General features: G+C 37.8%; 1 protein-coding gene across 1 annotated transcript in view; it reads right to left on the reverse strand.

Annotated features, from left to right (window-relative positions):
• The window catches only part of MAN1A1 (mannosidase alpha class 1A member 1), a 150,666-nt gene that overhangs the window by 103,892 nt on the left and 22,221 nt on the right, over positions 1-24,553 (reverse strand). The window contains exon 2 of the mRNA XM_074896214.1: positions 7,370-7,466. Coding sequence (XP_074752315.1) covers positions 7,370-7,466 — 97 coding nt within the window. The remainder of the gene's footprint in view (positions 1-7,369; positions 7,467-24,553) is intronic.

A 24,553-nucleotide genomic window follows, 5' to 3' on the forward strand; every position in this document is an offset into this window, starting at 1 on the left:
CAAGGTAGAGAAAATGGAATTGAATTTCATAAAACATAAGCTTGAAGTGAGTAATTTTGATGACAAAAGAGATAACCAGATGTACAAGCCTACCAAAGTGAAACTTCATTAGACTCTACCAAAACCTCCAGACTAAGTACTCAGATATGCTCCATTTTACTTCCTTTGTTAAGCCTGCTTCTGTTTTTCTCTCTTTAGTAACATCATCATTTATTCCATGTAAGTGATTAATAGAGAACACACAAAATAGCCTACAAGCTAGTTAACTGAAGAGAAAGCAAGAGAAATCAGTCAACATGAAACTTCAAGTGGACTATCTAGCAGCATCCGCAGAGCATCGTCTCCAGTTTAACACTTGAAATCTTTAGGAATGATCTGGAAGAAAATAAAAAGAACCTACTGCAAACAAGATTTGTGGATGATTAAATAAGATGACTGATTACGCAGCATTTCAAAATAGTGTGATATAAAGCACAGAGCAGTCTAGATCACCTCTGGGTAATGCACAGGGGTTCCATTTAAACAGCATGCTTTTTAATATCACAAATAAGAAAAGGAGATTGCATTAGAGAATGGTGTAGCGCCTCAGGGGCAGGCAGAAAAAGCAGAATAAAAAAGTGATCAGAGGATGAATAACTTTGTATGAGTTTCCAGGGTGTCACTGCAGGGAGAACTGTTATGGATGACAAGCTTATTAGCACAGCTCTGTGACTGAGTTTATGCAGCCATATGGTTTAAGAACTACAACTGGCTTATGGCCAAACTGGAAGGTGGGCCAAAAGAAGCTTTTATTTGTCTAGCCCAAGCTTTTAGACATGGCTTATATCTTGGCCAAATGAGTCTGAAATAGAATACAGCCAGGATGCCAAAATCAATGCATGTTGGCGCACTTAATAGTTTGTTTACAAGTTTCCTCCCATACCTTGTATACCAAGTTTGGGGTTTGGTTCTCCAGAACATTCACATTCCTCACCATCAAATATATTTGTAGATATATATATGTATATATACATATACACACACACAATATATGTGAAACAGATGATTTGTGATCTGCAAGCATATTATACAGAACATTACACAGAAAGGTTTCAGACATGTGTCCTAATGCGCTGTCTGTAACAGGATGGAAGCCAGGCCTCTTACTCTTCTCAAATTCAACCACTTTTCTTTTTCTGACTGTGTGTCATATTCTGAATTGAAGGAAACTGTGGCAAAGCATATGACAAAAATGGAAGATAAGGAAATGTGAAGTGGCCTCAGGTCACGCTATACATCAGCTCCCTCACATATAATAATTCACCATTCAACAAGCAAGAACAAGAAATACTACTCTATGATTCATGGCCTTAGAAGATTAGTAGAATGTTGTTTTATCTTCCAGAAAAACTGTTACATTTTTGCGTTTCTGATATGAGGTATGAAAATTAATATAGGATATTTATATCTATAACTTTTTTAATGTGATGGGAATTCAACACACACAAATAATAATGGATATCCCTTCAAATAAAGTTAAAATGTTCAAAAAGTTTCCTCTAGTATTGTCAGAAGAACTGCTCTTTAGGGCTACTTTGTACTACTGTGGAAACAAACAAGAAAGTTTCATACCTAGCTGTGTTTGAATTGCACTCAACCCCACCCTGATCTTCTTAGGCTCTTCATTGTTTTCAGCCAGTGAGACAAACTTGTTTTGTCACCTTCCATTGTAAGTTGAAGAAGCTCAGTCAAAGCAGATGTATTCCATGAAATCTTCCTCCAATTTGTCATTTCAGACTCAAAATTCCAGCCAAGAATACATAAATACAAGCTGTCCCAATTTTTTTCTTAATCTGGCCATTAAGAACAGTTCAGATCATCTTAACATGGGGAGTAAGACCAGATACTCTGTAACACTGAACATTCAAATTTTAAAAAATCGATCAGGCATCCAATTTTTTTTTCAGTTGTGTATACATATACATTGTACATTAACAATACACTATTCTCAACATATTCAAGAATACATATAGGTTTGACAAAATTAATGGTTTTATTAGAGCTGTAGTTTCTTAGACCATTGTTTCTAAGCTGACTCAGATTTTAAAACAGTGTTTTCCTTTATTTAAAGTTCACTGAAAAGGTTCCTACCCAATATCATTAGCAATTTAAAGTGTCAAGAGTGATTAATTATTAAAGTGTGCTATGCCAAAACATGAAACTCTTACTCAAGTACTGGCAAACCCCCAGCAATGCTAACATTTTAAATTTCAGTCACTATTACCAGTTGGTAAGAGTGGGAAATGTAACAATACTTTCAATTATTACATTAGTTAGTTTTTCATATGTGTGACATGAAACAATGCTGCGATATTTCTAGAACACTCTTCCAGTATCTGGCATTTTGTATGTCTGTGCATTTTAGAGCCAGCTCTGGTGTCTTTTTAAAAGAGCTTGATAAGCTTTTCCTCTACCGTTTGTCTCTCTCCTTTCCATGGAAGCCTTCGTCATCCACCACTCCTCTAGCACCCATGCAGCTCAGCTACCTGTTTCGTTAGGAACCACCTTCTTTTGGTTGTTTGAACATGCCGTCTACTGATTTGATATTTCCACCTCTTACAAAGGGTACCGTTCCCCAAAAGGAACAATAAATCCTTGTTCATCCCATCTATGCCACTTTTTATGGGCCTCCATATATTATCATCTGTCAGGGAATCCTTCTGGGTTCATGGAACTATTTGCAGTTTGCCTTTGTCATAGCTATCTAAAGTTAGCACTTCCAAACTGTCACTCTGGTCACTTGATTTTCCAGTGCTGTGCTAAGTAATTTGGGAGCATGGCCTCAGCAGCAACGGATCCCGGCAAGATGCCAGAAATAGCTGCTTTTTGGAAATCTAAAAACACAATAAACTTGACTTCATACCAACCAACTTCTTTGAAAGAACAGCAGTTGTGCAGCATGATCTCTTCTCACAAATGCTGTATTGAGTCATTCATCCACATACATGCTATTGTATTTAGACGAGTTTCTGTTAATTTAGTTGGAAAAGATGTCAGGCTTAGTTCCAAAATCAAGACCACATACTGAAATCCAAAATTCCAAGTGATCCAGCAGCAACACTGAAGAGAAACAAGATGGTGGGGGAGGCAGGGCTGGGGGGGAAAGGTGTTGAAGTTTGTTGATTTAAATTAGTATACTGTTTAAATACACGTACAATTAATTTTCTAGGGCTATATTAATAAACTTACAGTTTAAATATACACATTGATGTACACTGCAAGACAGTTTTAAATATGAATTTTGGCTGGTTTTAAAAATCTTCATACACTTCAATACTCCATACAAGAAACTACAAAAATCAGTTCAAAGTAGGAGGGAACAGAATCTAGCTAAATTATAGTACTTTAGCTTTGCAGATTGTGAGTATTTATTAAATGCGTCCCTTTCCCTCTCCAGAAAAGGTCCTTTCACTTGCAGAGACTAATTATACTATGCCCACAAGTTACAATATTATTAAACTGGCAATACTGCACATGAAATACAGTTACAGATAATTAAAAAAAGCCCTTTGGTAACACTCTCACTTAAGTGCAGAAAACACTTCTAGAAAGAGCTCTCCACAAGTGCATCAATGCTCATTAATTTTAAAATCAGTACAGAAAGCTTGGAGAGGAATAGTTCCTGGGGTGCAGGGCTGGTGGTGAGATGCTGGGGAAAAAAATGGCAAAATTGTGATTTTGCTGCTTCCACACTAGGAGGGTAGATGGATAAAGCTCTATTTTAACAAACATTGTAAACAGTAATCTGAAGGTTAAAATATTAAGATATTAAAAATTAACAGCACTTACTCAGGGCCTACCTTCTACCAAGTATGGGCAGAGAACAATTAGTACTCACAGAAGAAGTCATACCAGCACAGGAGACATGCCTTGTTTTGCTGATGCACAGGTATGGTGCAAACAGATGTTCAGCTATTCCAATTTACTTGATTGGTCTAGAAATAGTGGTATACTTCATGGAGTTAAACTAATAGGAATGCTACAGAGACAACAACTGATGACTTTTCACTTCTGCCTTTTCATATAGTTGTTATTGTAACTGAATTTTTTTGTAGTTGCAGTAAACTATAAAAAAAACCACAAAAATGTTAGTTACTTGCCAAGACAACATGGTAAAAACTAAAGTGGCAAATAAAAAGGAAATCAAAACATTACATGGATGTGTTGAAAAGACTTTACAATGGTCAGAGGCAAGTATGTGGCTTTGGCTTGAAACAGAAGTATTTCTAAAAGTTAATTATTTTTAGTGTGCACGTGTGAGAGGAAGCAACTTCTGTTCATAACACAAATATGTTTACAGTCTACCAGTTCAAAGACTCCCTCAACTTATTAAATACACTCTCCACACACTGCTCACAGAATACCAACAAGATCAAGGCAGGTTCTTGTCTTCAAAAGTTGGTTTCATGGCCTGGGTTTATCACAAATAAAATGTCATTTCAAAGTCTGGCAAGAAGTCCTCTGCTACAGAAACTCTTAATTTGTATGAGGTGCTAAAGCAGGATGCTCTTCCTTCCCCTGAGGTCAGAACCACCAGTTGTCACTATCCTTTCTCCCATCATCATCTCACCAATCATATTCTTCTTCCCCTAGCCTAACAACAGTGTCAGTATAGTTGCCAAATTCATGATGATATTGCCTAACAGTCACATCTAAATTACACTTCTTAAAAGCCCATCTTATTGTGGTGTTTCAGAGAAACACATCATGACGGTTGTGTCTTGCCTTCAAGATGGAACAGTCATAATCTATCTACAAAATGCCTTATCGTGCTAGCAAGGACAGATGTGTTTATACTTTCAAAATTAAGCTTAGAAGCAATATCATTTGAAAATAGCTTTCCCCTGTGTCAGGAGAGCTATACTGTCTGTCACCTATACAACATTAAGCACCACTAAGCTACAGCACTGGAACCTGATGTTCCCCATAGTGAAGTACTTAAAGTCTCCATCTCGTAACAGACACTGCCCCAATATATGTAAGGTACCATAACTGCACCAGTTAATTGTCAGGAGGGTAAGTGTTCAAAGTGAAACAGCTGGCTAATGAAATATGCTATATCTTAGTCTATTAAGACAATGAAAAACTTATATTTTTGAAAAATTGAGACCTGGAAGCAAGAAGAAAAGACGATCACGGCAAATTTGAGATACTTATGATGGATGGCAGTGATCTGAAGGTCTTACTTGATTTCTGAAGGTTGTGAGGAGATTCGCAGGACACAGAGGTGGAGGTAACTAATTCATTTCAGAATTACCTTAAAAGTAGTCAACCATTTGCAATCAATTTTTTTAAAGAAAACAAAAACCAGAAACAAAGGTAAGGAAACTTGCTTGTCCTTTCAGGAGGAAAAAGTTTCAACTATTTGACAAAAGAAAAAAGAAAAACCAGAGATCATGCTTTTATTGCTTTATGAAAAAGAAGGCATCTGTTGAATTCAAACATGAAGGTACCTATTAGATCTAATGATCTGAGAACACTATTACAGAAACAAGGCTTTGTTTCTGAAAAACAAAAGGAGATGATGGATTCAGGAAAGGGTAGCTTATGAGATAGAACTGCTTGGAGATATGCTGCTTTTTAGTATTCTGTAAAGCAATTCACCAGAAAGAGACCTAATGCTTATTTTGATTTGCCACCAAGATCAGTAAGAGTGAAGATGTTTCTAAGGAAACCTCCTCAGCAATAAGATCTTATACTAGATGACCATGATGAGAAAGTGATCTGCATTTAGATTGACTCTGGCTCTTACTCCTTTAAATGCAGTTTTATTTTCAAATTCAACACTTGTCCTGTTTCACACTGTATAGTGCCTGCAGTGACTTATTCTTATGCAACATCCACAAAACTCCTGCTTAAGAATTTTACAAGTTGATACATATACAGCTTTTTCTGGGAATCCATGCAATATCATTAAGAACTCAAACTTCATATATTTTTATACCACTTCTGATTCCAAATGAAACTACATTAAGCAGTTTAATTTTCAAGACATCATGTGACATTTTGTTGTCCTCCAAGAAAACAAAGAAAACAGGATTGCATTAAATAGCTCTTCAAACACGATATCAAATTGCACAACTACCAGTCATCTGAAGGAAGATAATAAATTTTAGTTTTCAAGAAAACAGAAGCCCAACTGAACCCTGAGGTTTACCTAAATTACTTTGGTTTCCAGCACCCTCTTCATGTATAAAGTCCAATAACTAACTATATAATAATTACCAAGTAACATTTTTGATGTTACCTTGGGTAGACAAGCAATGCAGCAAGATCAATGTAGATGTTGTATTTTCAAAATTATTTTTGTAATCAAAACTGCTGTCTCTTAGCAACTTCCAAATATAGTTGAGGGTTTGATAAGTGCTCTATTTAGGCTGTTTTAGGAACTGTTTCCACTTCAAACTATCTTTTCCAAACATTCAACAAAATAAATTCCTGTTAAATCAAAATAATGTATTGATTTTGTCTCAGCTATAGAAATTACTTCATTTTTCAGCTTTCGGTTTGGAAAACAGAAGCAATTTGAATAAAAAGATTGCTGTCAAACAGTTTAATTCTTCATTTTTCTGAAAAACTGAATGATGACATTTCATAGGGTTGCTTTCCTTACACTTGCTCAGAATGCTGTTCCTCTTCAGCTGTTATTTATCCAGCCTTATGTCCCACTTGGACATTGAAAAAGTCTTGCCTCATTACACTGCACTTCTGCAGTGTGCCTCTCTTTTTCAGTTCCTTAGAACTTTTCAGCCCTATATTTGTTCTATACTGATAACAACTTGGGTATTATTTACGCATATCCTGTGCAACATTTAGAGGTACAAATAATGGGTATATTCATGAAAGAGAAAGCCTGATAAGGGAGACTGACTGATACAGATTAACAAGTTTTTTTAAGGAATGGAAATAAATTCCTGAGAACTGCAGACAGCTTCAGCTACCTTCATGACTGTAGAGAGTACCTTTTGTTCCTTGTACAGGATTTATATTTTTTTCCCCCTTACAGTTTTTTTTTCCTGCTTATTGAATGTGATGTCAGTGAGTTCCACTTCATAGGAAAAGTTTAAGGCACGGCAGTATTTAATGCAACAAAACTACATCTTTAGCATGCAGCAATGACATGCTTCATTTATTCTCATTCAAAAGGGAATCTATAAGTCATAGAAAGCATCACCTTCATTTACTGTTACTTTTTATACATAACATAAGCAAGAAACACCACACTGCATGACAGAGGGTAGAAAGAACACATGTTTATCACCTATAAGCTTTTCAGCTGATTTACTGTTTTATGCCAACGTCACTAAGCACAAAAATACACTCTACTCACCAAATAAATTGCTTGAATGTCCTTGCTTAGATATGGGTTTCAGTTCATTTAATCCCCATGCGTAACGCTTATAATTATCCCAGGCATGTTTCATCATCTGTAGGAGAACGAAAGCAGGATTATAATGTTGATTTAGCAAGAAGCTACAGCAAATACTGACTTGAGAATATTCTCAGTATTAAACACATTTAATTCAATGCTTAATTAAATTCATGTTGTATGCATCAGAACTATGAAATTCTCAACACAGAATAACAATGTCACTGTTTTCTGGGTGGCAGTGGGATGGTTACCGTAAGAATTCCATGTTTGTCCCATCCACCTCTACCATTATCTGCATGCTTATGGTCAAGACACACTGACACACTCAAAAATAATTAGTTTTTAGGAAGGGAATTTATTGTGTTATGTATCAATTCAAACAAGATATTGTTTCCTTTAAGCCTACACCTCCAACTGAGGGAAGTAACATTTTTAAAGAAAATATTTCTCCTAGACCAGGAATTTTTAAGGTCAAAATGAACCTCACGGCATTTTTCAGATTCTGGCAGAGACTTTCTTGCATAAAACTAGCTGGTTCAAACTCAGTATAGCTTATAACAGAAGAAGGAAGCTAAAGTGAGCAGTCAGAACAACAAGCAAAGGTTTATTCTACGATTATAAATGCTACTGTATGCTTCTGTAGCTACTTTCACATGTTGTTTTGCACAAATAGGTGAAAACTTTTACAACTAAACAACACTACAAAAATGTGTTTTGTAACAAATTGCAACACAAATAAATACTGCTTTGGGAAACTGACTCAGGGAACCCAGCACAGCAGCTCTGCAATAAGAGGAAAGGACATCCACGTCAGAAACCAGAGCAGCAGATTGACTCAAGAACAGCTCATGCTCTCTACCACCTGAATCAGCCAGACCTACCCCAAACTGTCCTTTCTGAGGGTGGTCCAGGTGCATAGCCAGGAGCCCATCTGTACCTCCTCAAACAAGCAGCAAGGACAATGCATACAGCTCTGCAGGCCTGGACAAGAGCCACTGCCACTCCAGCAGGTCCAACACATCCCTTTACCAACTAACACCTTTAACATCTGCTCAGGAAGTTTTCTTTAAGGGCCACCACAAGCAGCCCGACTTCACTTAACAGAAGATTTTGCCTCCGGGTTGTCCCTCCTCCCTTCTTCCACAAGGCAGAGCAGAGCTGGGAATGCCAGAGGTCATCTTCTAGACAAAAAGTCACAGTTTCAGACCTTTTCAAAGATATTGCTTCAGGCTGTCAGTTGACAACACTGATCTGCCCTTGCTTTCAGACCTCTTCTTGAGGCCATGTGTGTCAAGGATAATTCTGAAAATAACAGTTATAATCCTAAATTTAAAAGCAACAGCCTTGGGTCATGCTGATAACAGTAATCCTGCACTTTCTTCCTTGCTCTTTCCTTTGCTCAAATCACATAGAGAAACTATGTCAGTTAAAAATCTTTATTAAGCCAGACTATAATAAATTACACTTGTGAGAATAAACATTTCTTTGACATTTATGGAAGCGTAAATGCACATTTATTCTTCAGGAGAATTCAGGGATGTTAATCTACTCCAGAGCCCTTACAGGCCCAGCTTTACAAATGCAAAAACTGGCATATGCATTTAATACCTGAGCATGTTCAACCAGAAGGTTGTCAGATCTCAGCTGAAAGGCAGTGAGTGTGAGGCTCCGTGGAAATGGTCTCAGGCCATGGATGGCACTGATATGCTGAATGGCAGGAGTGATGTCCCTTCCTTGACTTCACTGCAAAATGGCTTAGGAGTTCTCCAAGGACGAGACATTAGGCAGAACTGGTAATAGGCAGCCAAGTGGCAGACTTTGTCTATGGGGCATTCCCAATCCCTGTCTACGGGGATCAAGACCATATGAAAACGATCATTTGGCCACAGCATATTTCCAAATTTATCAATTGAAGCTTTCCGGTAATTTTGCATTATTATATAAGTATTAATTTTTTTTCTATCTTGCCATCATGTGCCAGACCTGCAAGCTCAGCTTTAGTTATCAACGTACAAATTCTCAAATATTTTATCAGGCTAAATCCTGCCCTGCACTGAGCCTGATATTTTATAAGCTTTGTCAAAGCTTTTTTTCTCATAAAATCACACCAGAATATTTTCATTTGTTTAATCTTGACCTGGGAACACTACACAGATGGGCTTTTTAAACATTTTTTCTTTTTTAAACTAAACTTGTAATTAAGTGATCTGAATCAAATTGCCGTATCCTTCCCTTTTCCCCTCCTTTCTCTCCTTAGCACATCCCTGCTCTTTCTCTTGCATAAGAGATGCAGTGCTCATCTATCCCCACACCAAGTCAGTTCAGGAAACAGAAATTTTTGCAAGTGAAATTTTTGTTTCGAGGATCTTTATTGTCCTGTTTCATTCCCCAAATCAGATTGCCACGACTATCAGTTACCAAGCAAGGAAGTCAGGAACAGCTCCAGACCCAGTTCGGTTCAAGCAAAACAGTCATAAAGTGCATAACCCATATGTACTCAGTTGCCTTTAGTTTTTCCAACTGATCGATATTTTGATCATATTGCATTGTAAATGCATGCATGAGTTCTTAACAGAAACCACTGTAATTACTCTCTTGTAGCCAATCCCTAGATAGTATTACAAGAAGCTAGCCCACACAGTAGACACTACCTTCTAATATTTATTACTGCATGTTAACAAACAATTGTTTTGGTTTGTTGCTTTTTTTTTTTTTTTTTTTCCAAAATATCCTCCCAATTTGCTGAGTCTAACTACTCAGGTACATTTATCTAATTGATTCTTAGGAAATTATAAGACATGAATCCAAAAAGCAAGCAGACAGACAAAACCAGTAATTTGAAAAAACCCCAAACTTTAAGAAATATTTCCATGGGAAGAAAACCACACCAGAATCTACAGAGCAAGGTATCTGATTAATCTCTTTTGGCTAATCAAAGTGTTAATTTAGAACTCTTCCAGAAAGTCTAGATTTTGATAAAAACACCAAGCTTAGTAAATTTGCTCCTAAGAAAATGCACCTTTAGAACACCTTAGCTTTAGACATTTGAAGGTTTATGGACATAACATTGAAAGCAAAATGCAACTCCAGAAGCACTCAGTGAGCCCTCTAGTGTTTCAAAAGGACAGGAGTTATTCCAACTAGACACAAACGTGAATGACTTATTTAGCAAAAAGTTACTAGGACTCAATGTTATTGTACTTACTGGACAAATAGCCCATAGATATAGTAGTCTAAAACCACTACGTTTTTCAACACTGCCTGCTAAACAAGTGAGTTCGGGCTTCTAACCTAGTAAGAAGTCTGAATTTCTAGAATTCAATACATCAGAAATACTCTACATGTTTTCCCCCCCTGTGGAAATTACAAAACTGTAGTAAGTTTTCCACTAAATTAATTTACTGATTTTTAATAGCTTTATTTTCTATGTAAAAATGAAAAACTTCTAAAATACTGGGTAACAATTTGAATAGACCCAGACCACTGATAATTATTATTTGCTTACGCAAAACTCCTAGCACCGGTAGTTCAAGAATGAGTTTTAACAGGTTTTTTGAGATATCAATCTGTCTTTGCAGTCTTCACCTTTCTGTTTCCATGAGACATCCTTAAATCAGTATCTCCAGACTTTTTAATTCACAAAGGCCCTTTTAACCATATCTCTGACTACTTGTACAAGTACTGTTGATCACTTGAAATGTATAAATAAAGATCACAGTTACTGAGAACACTTGGGTTTCAACACAGTATTATGGATCCTGTTAAAAAGAGAAATTCCTAATGATAAAGAGTCTAACAGCTTTTGACCAGATGATTCCAGATACTCTCTGACTAATAAAATTATTTCACCCAAGTGCTTATTAGTCCTCCAGGATGTCAATAGGCATTACATTTGCTTAGATGCATTCCTCAGTCCTTCTAGTTCTACTAAGGTATGTTCATTGAACCTCAAACTCTGAAGAGCCTGACAGCTCACTGGGAAGCCCCATGCCTACATTAGCTAAGTCTGTTTCTGATGGAGCTCTGTATCAGGTCACTCACAATCAGAAGTGGCAGCGGAAGGATCGACTAGCTAGCACTGTTTCACTAGTAAGCTGTCTGCGTTTACATCTTTGGAAAAAAATGGAGCAATAATTTTTACTTATGAAATCAGAAAATGCCAAAATACAACTCCACCTCTGTTGAAGAATAACACAGTGTGCTATTGTAATTGATTTCAGCAAAGTCACTTAGAAGAAAAAGGTGAAGGTCTAACATTATGCAAAAAAGAACCTGTGTGTTTCTTTCTCTAATTCTAAAGGAAGCATTTTGAAATACAATTTTAATATCCTTCTCAACCCACTGAACATTAAAAAAGCGAACCAAACCAAAACAAACAGGTTTGCTCTTCAGAAACAAAGACCTTTTCTACAGCTATAATGCTGGCCAGCCAAAAGATGATAATGCTCTCCCATTTGTTGGTATTTTAGTTACTGCCATCTTCCAAATCACTCTAACACAATGTCTACAGAGGACAGACACATAAGCCACTTCAAATGTGCAAAATACAGTTCTACTCAAAGAGGAGTACCCAAGAATTCAGGCACTAAACCTTGTCAGAAAACAAGAGCAATGCTGAATCAGCAGAGTAATTGTGGTATTTAGATGCAAACTACTGCAGCACCAGGAGGAGTGAAAATAACAAAAACTTAATAAACCTTATTTTTAGCAGTTACATATAAGCTGGGGAGATGTCAAAAAGAACATCAGGAAAAGAATTCAAGCACTTTTTTGTACTGTGATATTAAAGGAAAAAAAAATTCATTGCATGAAATAGTACCATCCTGACCTTCAACAGAGTCATTTAAACTATGCTAAGACAAGGGAGGAAGGCAGAGGACTAACATAGTGAATGCCCAAGAAATTAAGAGACAAGTTAAAAAAAAAAAAAACAACCACAAAAAAAAAACCCAACCAAAACAAAACTATGAAGAAAACATAAATTTTCTTGTCTAATCTCTACTAAACTCTCATTGCTAGATTAAATAATCTTCTCTTGCTCAGCTCACACTGAACTCTTTAACATTTAGGTTATTCTTACCTTATAAACTTCTCCTTATCAGAACTACATGTTCACTCAGTCTAGTCTCCCTGAATCTTCTCTCTTTCCTGTTGCTGTAACTAAAACTTCATTCACAATTATCAGCAAAGGAAATGAAGGAAGTCCCTAGAATTAGTAACAAACCTCTATACACATTCCACTGAAACTCTCCTCCTGTATCAATAAACTTGCATGGTTGATGTCTGTACTGGGTCTGACCAGGAAGGAGTTAGCATCCTTCACAGCAACCCACATGGTGTTTTGAATTTGTGGTTGAAATAATGTTGATAAAACAATGGTGCTTTGGCTATTGCAAAACAGTACTTGTACAACACCAAGGCTTCCTCTTTTTCCAATTCCTGCTCCTTTCCCACTCCTTCGCTGCAAGCAGAATGGGGGGGTGGCCAAAACGTTCAGAGGGGACATGGCTGGGACAGCTGGCCAAAGGGATAATCCCTACCATGTAACACCATGTTCAGAAATAAAAACTGGGGTAGAGGAAGAAGGAGGGGTTTTACAAGGTGGCTCTTGCTCAGAGACTGGGCATCAGTCTGCTTGTGGGAGGTGGTAAGCGATTGCCTTTGCATCACCTATACCTGTACTCTCCTTCCCTCACCTAATAAATGGTCTTTATCTTGACCCACCAGGTTTCTCACTTTTGTTCTTCCTGTTCTCTCCTGCAGACCACCTGGTGGGCCAACATCTGTGTGGGTGCTTGGCTGCAGGCCCAGGTGAACCCACCACAATGTCTCATAGTATCACCAGAGCGGGAAGCTTGTGACCACAACACAACCCCTAGCTGGTTTTTGCACTCTGATGACAGTATTACATTAAGCATTAGCAAAACCTCAAGCTTTAGAAAGCTTTACTTTCTTACTTTCCATTCCCATCACTGTTAACCAACAATTGAACCTACATGAGACTTGATGAATCAGAATCATAAAAGGGTTGAGGTTGAAAGGAACTCTGAAGGTCATCTTGCCCAACCCCCATTGAAACACCTATTCTCAACTGTTTCCACAGTCCCCAAGTACTAGCCAAATTGCAGTACAGCTGATAAACTTCACAATCATTTCAGAAATCTGTATTAGTAAATGTAAAAATACCTTTGAAGGTTCTGTCACCAATTGAGATTTCTCTGTAGGAAAACTGTATGATCTCTTTCAGCTGATTCACTATCAGTCTTCACAAAATCATGCTGACTATATAAGAGATCTGTTCAATTTGCTCTTACAGAATCTACTGATTATCACAGTGAGTCATTTTTGGCAATACACAAACTGTCTTTTTTATTTTAGTTATCAAAAGTATTACCTTTGTGTTTCATCATCTTCATAATGCTATTTAGTGTAATACAGTACTTCTAAAGAAATATAAGTTATTAACAGAGTTTATTGATCTTGTCTTGAATAATTTGCATCTTGGAAACATGAAGTAATAGATGAATTTTTCTCTAGATCTCAATACATAACACTCCTTTCCTACGATTAGGAAATACAACTACACTGTGAAATCATTTGACAATTTCCCTTGTTTCAGATCATGATCTTTGCTACTTCTGTCATTATTTACTATCATTGCTTTGGTTGTACTTCAGCCCTTTATTTCAAATCTTTCTGGCAGTTCTGCATGTAATTGTAATGTATGCCAATGTCTTTTCCATCTGGAAGTGTTTTGATCTCTAATAACTGCCTTGAATTGCCTTAAAAAATTAAATAGGATTTTTTAAGTAATTTTTTTTTTTTTGTATTTGCAGCATTTTACCCTATTTAGACTTGCTCTTCAGTGGAAATTCTAGATGAAGATGTAAGGTGTTCTACTGCAATTACTTCTTCATGAATTAGTTCATAACCTTATCTAAACAGTATGACTCAGTGATATATGTCTACTTTTGTTTTTTTTCAGTTACACACTGTCTACTGTTATGCTAGACTGTTGATAACATTAGTTTAAAGCAACTTTTCATAAAACAAAAACTCAAAATTAACTTCTTGACTGAAGACCAAGACTCACTAGAAAACTAGATAAAACTGGTTTATATTCAGATCAGGTTTTTGGTAGGTATAATTGTGTCTAGAGTTTGATTTCAAATTAAACATTAGCAATTATAGTCAACAGAATTTTATTCTAAACTCTTCATTTCAGTTACTATTTCTTATTCCAGAAACAAAGCTGAATGAAAAAATTCTCAAATATCCAAAGAAGGTTCATCACATCGAATACTCTTTACTTTTTTTCCATTGAATCTGACAGAAAAAGATACAAATGACAACATACTCCTTTTCTCTACTGGCAACAGAAATCTGTTTTTCTCCTTCAGGACACATAAAATAAATCCTTTCACTATGAACCTTCATATATATATATATATATATATATTTATCTCTCTCCACTTCTTATCTGTCAGCAGGAAGATTATTGCAAATCAGGAGCTCGACAGACTTCTGGTGTTTATAACCTTATTTCCTAATGGCATCATCCCGAGTTAAAAGCAAGCTACACACTGTCAATGTTTGTTTAACAGTCACTGCCAAAGTGTCACTGTTTCTAATTTAGCAGGTGGATGACAACCATGCTCCGAAGCCCGTGCACGCTGGAGGAGTTCCTGTGAATGCTTCCTGGCAGGTCTTCCACTTAGCCAAGTAAACCCCCAAAGGAGACTTCTGTATTAGTTAATGGGCCAGTAGCAAGGATTCCCACAGCTGAGGGCAGGGCGTTGCTGCACACCGAGTGGGGGAAATACCTACAACTCTTAAAATGACAGTAGAGCTAAGGTAGCCAAACATCTACAGGACTCTCCATTAATATTAAACATGCACATCATATCATGAAATATTTTACAGAGCTCTCTATTTAATACTCTGTATTAAAGGGATATGTGAGCAAACTCCCACTACTCCTCAGCATTTCAGGATCCTACAGATAATTCATTTCTTGCCTGCAAAACAAATTAAAATAAAAAATCTAATATCTGCATATAAAAAAGGAACTAAGAGGGAAAATAAAAACATTAAGGACTATTCTGAGGATTAATTCATCATTTGTATTGCAAAGCACTTCAAAAATCCTCAAATGGAAAGCCTGACAGAAATGCTAAGTATTATTCCCACATGGGTTACGTTAAGTTACAGATAAGCTTCTATTCTTATATTTTCTACTCCTCACAGTAGCTTGTAAGTCTCTTTAGTAGTGTATTAAACTATCCAACTAATATTCATCATATGCTGTTCTGGGCATCATTTGTTAACCGGGGACAGACGTTGCACAGTGCTTCATTCTGTTACACGTTTTAAAAGGAATAAATTATCCTATTAATTCTGTAACAAGAATTCTAATTAAAAGGGAACTAAAGAGAACAGGAAATTTGCAGGTAACGTATTTTCTACACTTATTACTGCATGTTTAATGCACAAGCACACAGGAAAATGAGACTATTTTGTATAATAAATAATTAGTAAAAACAGCAAACCTGATGCTTTGATATGTCTGCACCAAAAAAAAGAGTTAATTTGAAAATGACTGTAACACACAACAAACCACTCCATGATGATAAGCTACACTGTACTCATTTGTCAGGCATACCTCTCTTCGCTGAATAGTACAGTACTTCTAAAATGATGAATTTACTGAAAAACCGGAGATACCAGGATGTCTTACAGTGAGTTTCTGAGAGCTTGGCCCATAGTGCTTTAACTACTGCACAGTTCATTTTTTAGAAGTCACGGGGTGATTAGGCAAGAAACTTGAAAGGACCAGAGTTCACCTCCACACTCCAAATACTAACACCATTCAGTACAAGCTGCTATCTACAGCCTCCTTCTTACCTGCCCATCCCAACGAAACAGATATAAGACAAACAAACTATTTGGTGCAGCACAGAAGCATCCTAGCTGATCCTAGTTTTTCCCTGACTAAACAAAAAACTAGGAAGGCAAGAACAACATACAACTCTTCCCACAAAGAGCCTTGTCTTTGCACTTCCTGAAGACAAAGGTCTGGCTAATTTCAGCCAAGTAAAAATATCAATTGCAGGGAAAATAAAAACAGTTTAATTCAAAAATCTTGCCCATATAATTACCCAAACCTAATATAACAGCATTCATCCTACATAGAACAAGCCAAAATAGGTCACTTTTAACTCAGTTTTAGACTCATTTGCTCAACTTCAGCTGTATTTCACCCAATATATAGAAAGCAGAATAGATATGCAAGAAATCACTATTTCTTTTTAAAATTGAGGGGTTTGGATGATATTTTTGTTTGTTTCTCCCCCTAGGTAAGCCAGGATTTGAGTATGTTCTGTAGGCATTTTAAGAGCTTTTCCTGAAAACATCTACCTTGGAAACATGAATTAAGATGACGTCAAACTGCTTTGGCCTCCAGCTCTCAGACTAGTGGGGGAACCAACGACACATTCTCAGTAACTACACCAGTGGAAAAAGAAATTAAAATAGAGTATTGAAGTGTAGCATTATGAAATTGAGCATAGATTACATTAATGTTGAAGATTATTTTTTTATCTCTTTTCTGTTGCCATTTACATCTGTATACATACACAAGATGGAAATCTTAAATGAACTGTCCAGGTCATCCAGTCACAAACAAAAGAGGAGTCTGAAGAATAAGCCACACAGCCCCTATCTTACAATTTAGCAACTGTTACCAAGATGTACATTTCAGAAAAAAACCTGAAGCCTACAGCTTCTCACTCAAGACCACAGTATTTCCCCAAAGGTAAGTCCTCTTTAGACACTTAACAAAAGTCAGATGGACTCTTTATCAGATAGACTGAAAAATTGTTTCCTTATTACTGGTGGAAGAGGTAGATGATGTTTCTTCAGACAAGTTATTATTTCAACAGTTTGAATAATTTTTTTTGTTTAACCTCTGTGATGGACAGAACAGTGATTGTCCAATGTTACTTTTCTAAGGAGAGTTACTGATGGCTAATTTTTAAAGAACCAAATCACAGAGATGTTTTGTGATAGGAACTATCCATTAAAAGATAAACATATAACATCGTAAGGTAATGTGCAAGAACTCAAGTCATTGTTCATTACTGACAATAACCAGAAAGAAAGACGAAGTATTTTCTCTTAAAACAGAATAGCATTGCAGAATTGTACAAAAAAATAATGTATTTCTTTGATCTTACACAGAATTAGTAGCAGCCTCTGAAGTTTATGCATAATTTGACTAATGTCATAAAAGGGAAAGAAAAAAGAAAGCAATCTGTGGAAATACTACTCCTGTGAAGAACAGTGGTATACATATTCATCCCACTCAGTGCAGGGGGTTTTTTTCCCAGTCTGCTTATGTCTTGCTACAGTTTTCAAGATCTCCCAAGCTGAATGGTGTGAACAGCTAGGCTGTGGCAACTGCATGATACAATCATACTTTTGTTCTCTATTTTTTCCTAACGTTCTTTAAAAAGTTACTTGATAAGGTTTGCTTCTAATTAGATTATAAATTATTCATTGCACAGACTGTATCTCCTACTTGTTCGTTAGGTACCTGGCACATAGCTGTGCTGCTACTGAAGTTCCCAATCTCAGCAGGGGTAATGCAAACAAAAAATAAGCACAGTGCTATGCAGTGCAACACATCCAGATGAAGCAATTAACATCAAGGTGATTCAAGCTGCTGTTTCAGAGCACGATTAAAATCCACAAAAACGAAGTAAAGTGGATTTAGAGAACCTGTTTATTTTTCTCTGACATATTTTGAACTTGCAATCTCCCTCGCATACTTGTAAGTTTTACTCTGCTGCTGAAGCCAGTAAGTAACAAACTTTTGGCCATCCCATTATATGGAAAGTGTCGGTGTATTCAAGCCTATCCAATATGTCTTTCAAAACAAAAAACCAAACAGGAACAATCACCAAAACAACAACAACAACCCACCAGAAGTTTCTTCCCCTTGCAGAATGAGTCAACATTCATCCCACAATCCTGCTTCTCTACCACGGCACATGTCAGAAATGGGGACAGATGAGAGAGTATCCTTACTGGTAAGAAGCTTTAGTTGTGATAAGAATGCCTGACTGGCACTGAAAGGCAAAATTTCAGATGTATTTTCTAAGTGCAATTTTTCTTTTATTGTATTTTATTTTATTTAATTGCATTCTTTTGAAGCAAGTATTTGTAAACATTTTTTCATAGCTTTTTGCTTAAAGAAAAAAATTAAACAGCAAGCCATGCATTATTAGTAGGTTTGGGACTATCATCAACCTAGTCAAGGAGCTAATAACAGTAAGTAAAAACACAAAGCAGTTATAAAAGCTGTTAGATATCAGTTAATGAGAAGCTTACTAAGCTAGGTGTTGTCACTGAATTTGCAAAGCACAAGGCACTTTGAGCTTTCCAAAATACTGGGTACTGGCAATAAATACTTTTCCCACCCTCAGGCCATCAGCTTTTGACAAGAGGCCAGACCAGACCAGAACAACTCCTTACCCATGTGCCACTGTCAGCTGTATTTTTCTCCTCTTCCCCTGCCCCAAATGAGTTCTTCCTTTTCACTCCCCTCTCCTTCCTCCAGCATCCAGTTAAAGAAGCTGAAGTACTCCATTGCTAAAGCTCATTATTGTGGCCATGGTGAAACTGCACTTACAGAAGTCAAAGAGCCTGTTCACCGAAAAGTATTTACATAGATTAATCTGATAGGCAGTTGCTGCATGGATCAAGGGCTAAATCTGCATCATTACCACTACCCTCAGAGTAGCATCTTCAGCCTAATAGCCTGAAATTAGAGCAAAAGGATTGGACTGTTTCCCCACAGCTGAAAACCAGTTACACAGAAGTCAAGATTATACTAATTTATGACTTCTTTTTTTTTCCCCCCCTTTGAACATCTTTATCAGTGACCTGGAGGATGTGACACGGTACACCCTTATCAAGTTTGCAAGTGACACCAACTTGGGTGGGGAAGGGAAATCCCATCTGGGAGTCAGGGCTGCCATTCACAGAGGCCAAGACAGGCTGGAGGAACAGGCCAATGGGAACATAACAAAAATTCAGCAGAGACAAATGCAAAGTCCATAACCCCTCATGATGGTACAGGCTGGGGATGGCTGAGCTGGGGAGCATCTCTGCAAGGAAGGTGCTGGGACTCTGGTGCACAGGTAGCTGTGCATGTGCCAGCAGTGCCTGGGGAACAGGACCACAGCCCATCCTTCAAGGGACCAGATTATGCCCCTGTTCTCAGCACTCAGAAGGCCACATCTAGACCCTGCCTCCAGTTCTGGGCCTCCCAGTACAGGAAAGGTATCGATAAACTGGTGTAAGTCTCGGGGGGTGGGGTGGGGGGGGTGGGGTGTCAAGCTGGTCATGTCTGGAGCAGTTGCCCTGCAAGGAGAGGCTGAGGGATGGGGCTGGCTCAGCCTGGGGGCAGATGTCTCCGGGGTGGGCTGACAGCAGCCCCGGGTACCTGCAGGGCAGTGGTGGAGAAGAGGGAGCCAGAGAGACAAGGGGCATCGGCTGGACCAAGCAAGAGAGAGGGGTTCACATGGGACCTGAGGAAAAGGCTTTCTTTCCCCTGGGGCCAGGGGGGCAGAGGCAGAGGCTGCCCAGGGAGGCTTGGGGGGGTTTCCAGCCCCGAGGGGACACAGCCCTGAGCAGCCCCTCTGTGACTTCTGCGCTGAGCCTGCTGCGGCAGAGCTGGGCCAGGGTCCTCCTCAGACCTCCTGACCAAGTTATCCTGCAATTCCCATTAAATTCAGTATGGATTGCACATATTTACCTAATTTTACAAAGCAAGTAAACTGACCTGCTTCTTTCCATTAACAACAAGGACACAGCTCAAATTCCAGCCCAAGATTGTGGCTGTATAAAATATTCCAGATAAGAATTATGAGTTGTTAAAGGTTTTTGCCAGCCTTCAGAAATATTTCAAGGTATTTTCCATATTGAATAAACTACTTCAGCTATGCAAAACACTGCCAGCTCATTTCTGACAGGAAGTTAAGAGCTATCTACATACTGCCTTAGTACAGAAAGATTCAAGAACAATTAAGATAATCAGACCCTGGCAAAGCATGATGAAGATCCAGTGTCATGTACAAATTCATAATTTCTGCCCATTTCACATTTACATCTACTTATCTTGGTCAAGACTGATCAAAAAGCTTACCCAGGGCTGCATTTGAATTAAAAAAGGTTTATTTCTGCAGCCCTCAAACTATCTCCAGGAAATATGGACTGTATTGTATCAAATTTTCCAAGGTGAAAATTTGTTATTGTAAATTAGTCACATTTCTCTGTACAAACAGTGAAAGAACCACCAAAACAGAAACCACGTATCAGTTACTTTTCTCTAGCAGCTTTATCATAGCATTCAAAATTGATATTGTAAACCTAAACATTAACATTCTTTGTGTGGCATTTGTTTTCCTCCTGAAACATTTATGTGATTACCTGGCCTGTGGATCCTGACACAACCAGTGCTGGTGAAGTTCCCAAAATACGTCACACACAAACTTTACGCCTTTTGCTTAATTCCACTACCATAGCATACATGTTAGAGAACAGTGACCAGATCTGTAAGTTAGCTTTCCAGTTCACATAAACACACCTAAAAAAGTAGTAAAACACTTGCCCTCATGCCCAGCAGATGAAATGTACCTATTGATATCTATAATTTCCTTCATACTAGCTGGAGTTAAGGATGACAGCTTGGAAATGACACCTTTATACTGGAAAGTGTATGTGTATATGCATATGCAGTGAATCTTTTTGTGATACGATTTAAAAACAACTTTAAAATTCTTTACAAATCTGCTTTTATGTACTGGAAGTAATTTAACCCTTAGGTAGCATCTCTTCCAGTGCTATACAGAGCATATTAATGTTTTGCACAATATTTTTCTTTTACATACAAATGTTCCTCAGCAAGAAGCCTTTATAAATGAGATAACAAATTATAGCACTGTTAATATTTCATCAGCTCTACGTGGATTTGAGAAGAGCTGTCACGGGCTTATGGAAAATGTCTGTGCTCACGCTTTCATGACAGGCAGAAGAAATCAGATGCTCAGTTGTACAAGGAAATTAATGGAAAACCATAAAACTGATATGCAATTAAAACAGCCAAGATGAATACTAGTGGTCTGTTCGAATCACCTTCTAGCTGTAGAGGACACAGAAGAAATAGAAAGAATTCAACTGAGAGACACAGAGATATTTTCCTCAATGGAAAGGATGAAAAATTATCTCTACTTATTTGTAAACGGACAAAAAGAGAATGCGGTGAAAGTAAAGGCATACAGAAAGTAAAGGCTCCTCCTGAATATCTTTGTAAAAGAAAAAAGGAGAAAATGAAACACACAAACATTAGGTATGTTACTGAAAAGGTAAACACTCAGGAATCATTGCCAGAAGACACAGACAGTGACAACTTAATGGGATACTGAAGGATTTGAGAGAGCAGATGGTCATAGTGGCCCAAATTTCATACTGCACTTCCTAAGCTGTTAACAAAAAGTGCTTCAAATGCCTTATAGCTTTCACAGCACAAATGGAGCATAATTCCAGTTTACTCTATCTGTAACACAGCTAATGGCACAGTGACTTTCATGCAGCATACTGTTATTAGGAGGAAACACTTTCCACCCCACCCACCCACTAGAGACTTATTCCCACAATGGGCTAAAATTTTAGCTTTGCACTGCCATCTAAACATACCAGTTTCTCAGCATCTCACATGTGCCTCACATAAATACATAAGGTATCACAAAAAAATAAAGAAGATGGGCTGCTCCTCCATAATGCAATGCAGTCAAACAACCATCTGACATTTATATCCCTTCCTAAGCAGGAAAGGGGAAGCCAGCTGTAGCGTTAACAGACCTGCAAGCCTGGAGAAAGGAAAGACCGTGGATGGGACTTGTTTTGCAGCACATGCTATTCCTTTCTTTTAATTATCTTTTTTTTTTTTTTTTCTTTTTTTCTTTTTTTCCCAGGCAGGTATGTAAAACCACACAAGTCTTCCAGATCAGCTCTGTTGATTCTACACTTTATTTCAAGTTCCCCAAAGGAGAGCAATCAAAGTATTTATTGTAGTTAAAACTACAATACAGAAGAGACAGAATCTTTGCTCTCCCTCAAAACTGTTTTGAATTGTTCAGCCTAAACTATCCAAAATAATCTAGTGAGTTTGCTGCAGCTGTTTCTAAGAAACACTTCAAAGATAAACCCAATTGTGTGGCAAAAGTGAAAACAAAACATCCAAATCATCATAATAATTTCCAAAAAATAATACCTTTGTCAAGTCACTGAGCTACAAAGTCTGGTAAAGGTGGTGGAGCAGTTACCTGTTAAAAATCCAGCTGTCCATGTTTAAAAAACAGCTCCTCCTTGCCCCACCAAAACCAAACAAAAAACCAAAAGCAGATCAACTTCACTTGCTGTGGATAGAAAGCTGAATTTGACAAGTCCCTTCCAGGCAGGCTGATGGGTGAGGAGCAGGGCAGGCAGGGACTGAGCTTCCCCAGCAGTGTGCTTGGCAGGTCCTGCCAATTTTCATTTCTGGTTTACTGGCTGCCCATAAACAAATTTCATAAATTCGCAAGATTATATATTTTTGGGTAAAACATTTTTGGAAAATAAATAAATTGTTCTTTTGTCTCACATTTCTTCCCTAAATCTCAATTTTTTCCACAAGAAGTGTTCCCTATCCAGCTCTGGGCTTGATCCCTTTTCCAAGTCTACCCTTTTCCAGCTACCACATCCCCTAATTTCCAATGCAAACAGCTGTGGTTATCCTGATATAAAGACTTAAGGAAATCCCCAGAGACAGCTATAGGTATATAAGCATTGAGGTATATATAAACTATATTATTCTGCAATCTCTTCTGGGGCACAGACACAAAGAATTATAGATTACAAGACTTTGTATGTCAGGGTAGCATGTGAATGGCACGCCCTGGCTTGTGGTGACTCTAACAAAATGACAACGCCACCAGGTGAGAGATGCTACGGGTAACAGAGGAGTAGTGTATATGCAGATGGCTCACCCTGTCCTGTGGCACCACTAACAAGACAGCAACAGGAGAAAGACCGCAGGCACTACAGATAACAGAAGGGGAATGCTATCTTAACAGAATTTACCAGTCGATAGAATTGAGGCCAGAGGGGAAGGGAAAACCGGGCTGAGATGTTTGATTGGGAAGTGATGAGAATGGTAAATGGAAAGAAGTTGGAAAGGGAAAAATGGGAGAAGAGAATACAAGGGGAAACAAATCCGGTGTTTGAGGGCACAGTATCAACACATAGTGAAATAGGACAATAGATCTGTTGATGCTCCAGCCATATCTGCATCCAACTTACACAGTGAGGAAGAACCTGGGTACTCTTCCTCCTGCTGGCAAGGGAACAGCTGGAGGTGACCTCCTGACATCCTAACAATGTACAGGATGGAACAGACCTTTCCCCATGTTTACAGCTGAGAATTTGGATAATATTAATGTAATTCTATTTAAAACAGGTGGGAATTCGGCTTGTGCTGTTCTGAAATAATTCCAGCATCTATCTTTAGGACCTTTTTTTTGGATGTTGTTACTGTCTCAAAAACAGGTTTCTCTCAGTACAAGCCAGACAACAACAATTCCAGTTCTCGGCAGATCCCCAACACAAAAAACAACTCCTAGATGAGTCTAAAAGGCTTATCTACTACAGCTTCCTATCCCTAACAAAGGTTTAGGAACAGCACAAGCAAACAGAAATACTCCCCATGAGTAATAGCAGTATTCAGAGCTTGAGAGTCACAGATTCTCAGAGCCAGATGTGATGCCTGTATGATGAATAATCCCTAGTAGAGTTTTCCTTCATGAAATTACTCAACTGTTTTCTGAACTTGTGTAAATTTTTGATATTGACAACATCCTGCAGAAAGGGTTCTGCAGCTCTACAACATAATGTGCAAAGAACAGGTTTGTTACGATTTTGTCACCTAGTAGTTTCATTTGATGTGCCCTATATTTGACGAACAGGAATATTTCTCAGAATAGGCTTAAATAACACCACTAAATACACTATAAAAAATTATGTCATATTATTACCTCTTTC

This window comes from Athene noctua, chromosome 1 (assembly GCF_965140245.1).
Source record: "Athene noctua chromosome 1, bAthNoc1.hap1.1, whole genome shotgun sequence".
Classification (NCBI taxonomy): domain Eukaryota; kingdom Metazoa; phylum Chordata; class Aves; order Strigiformes; family Strigidae; genus Athene; species Athene noctua.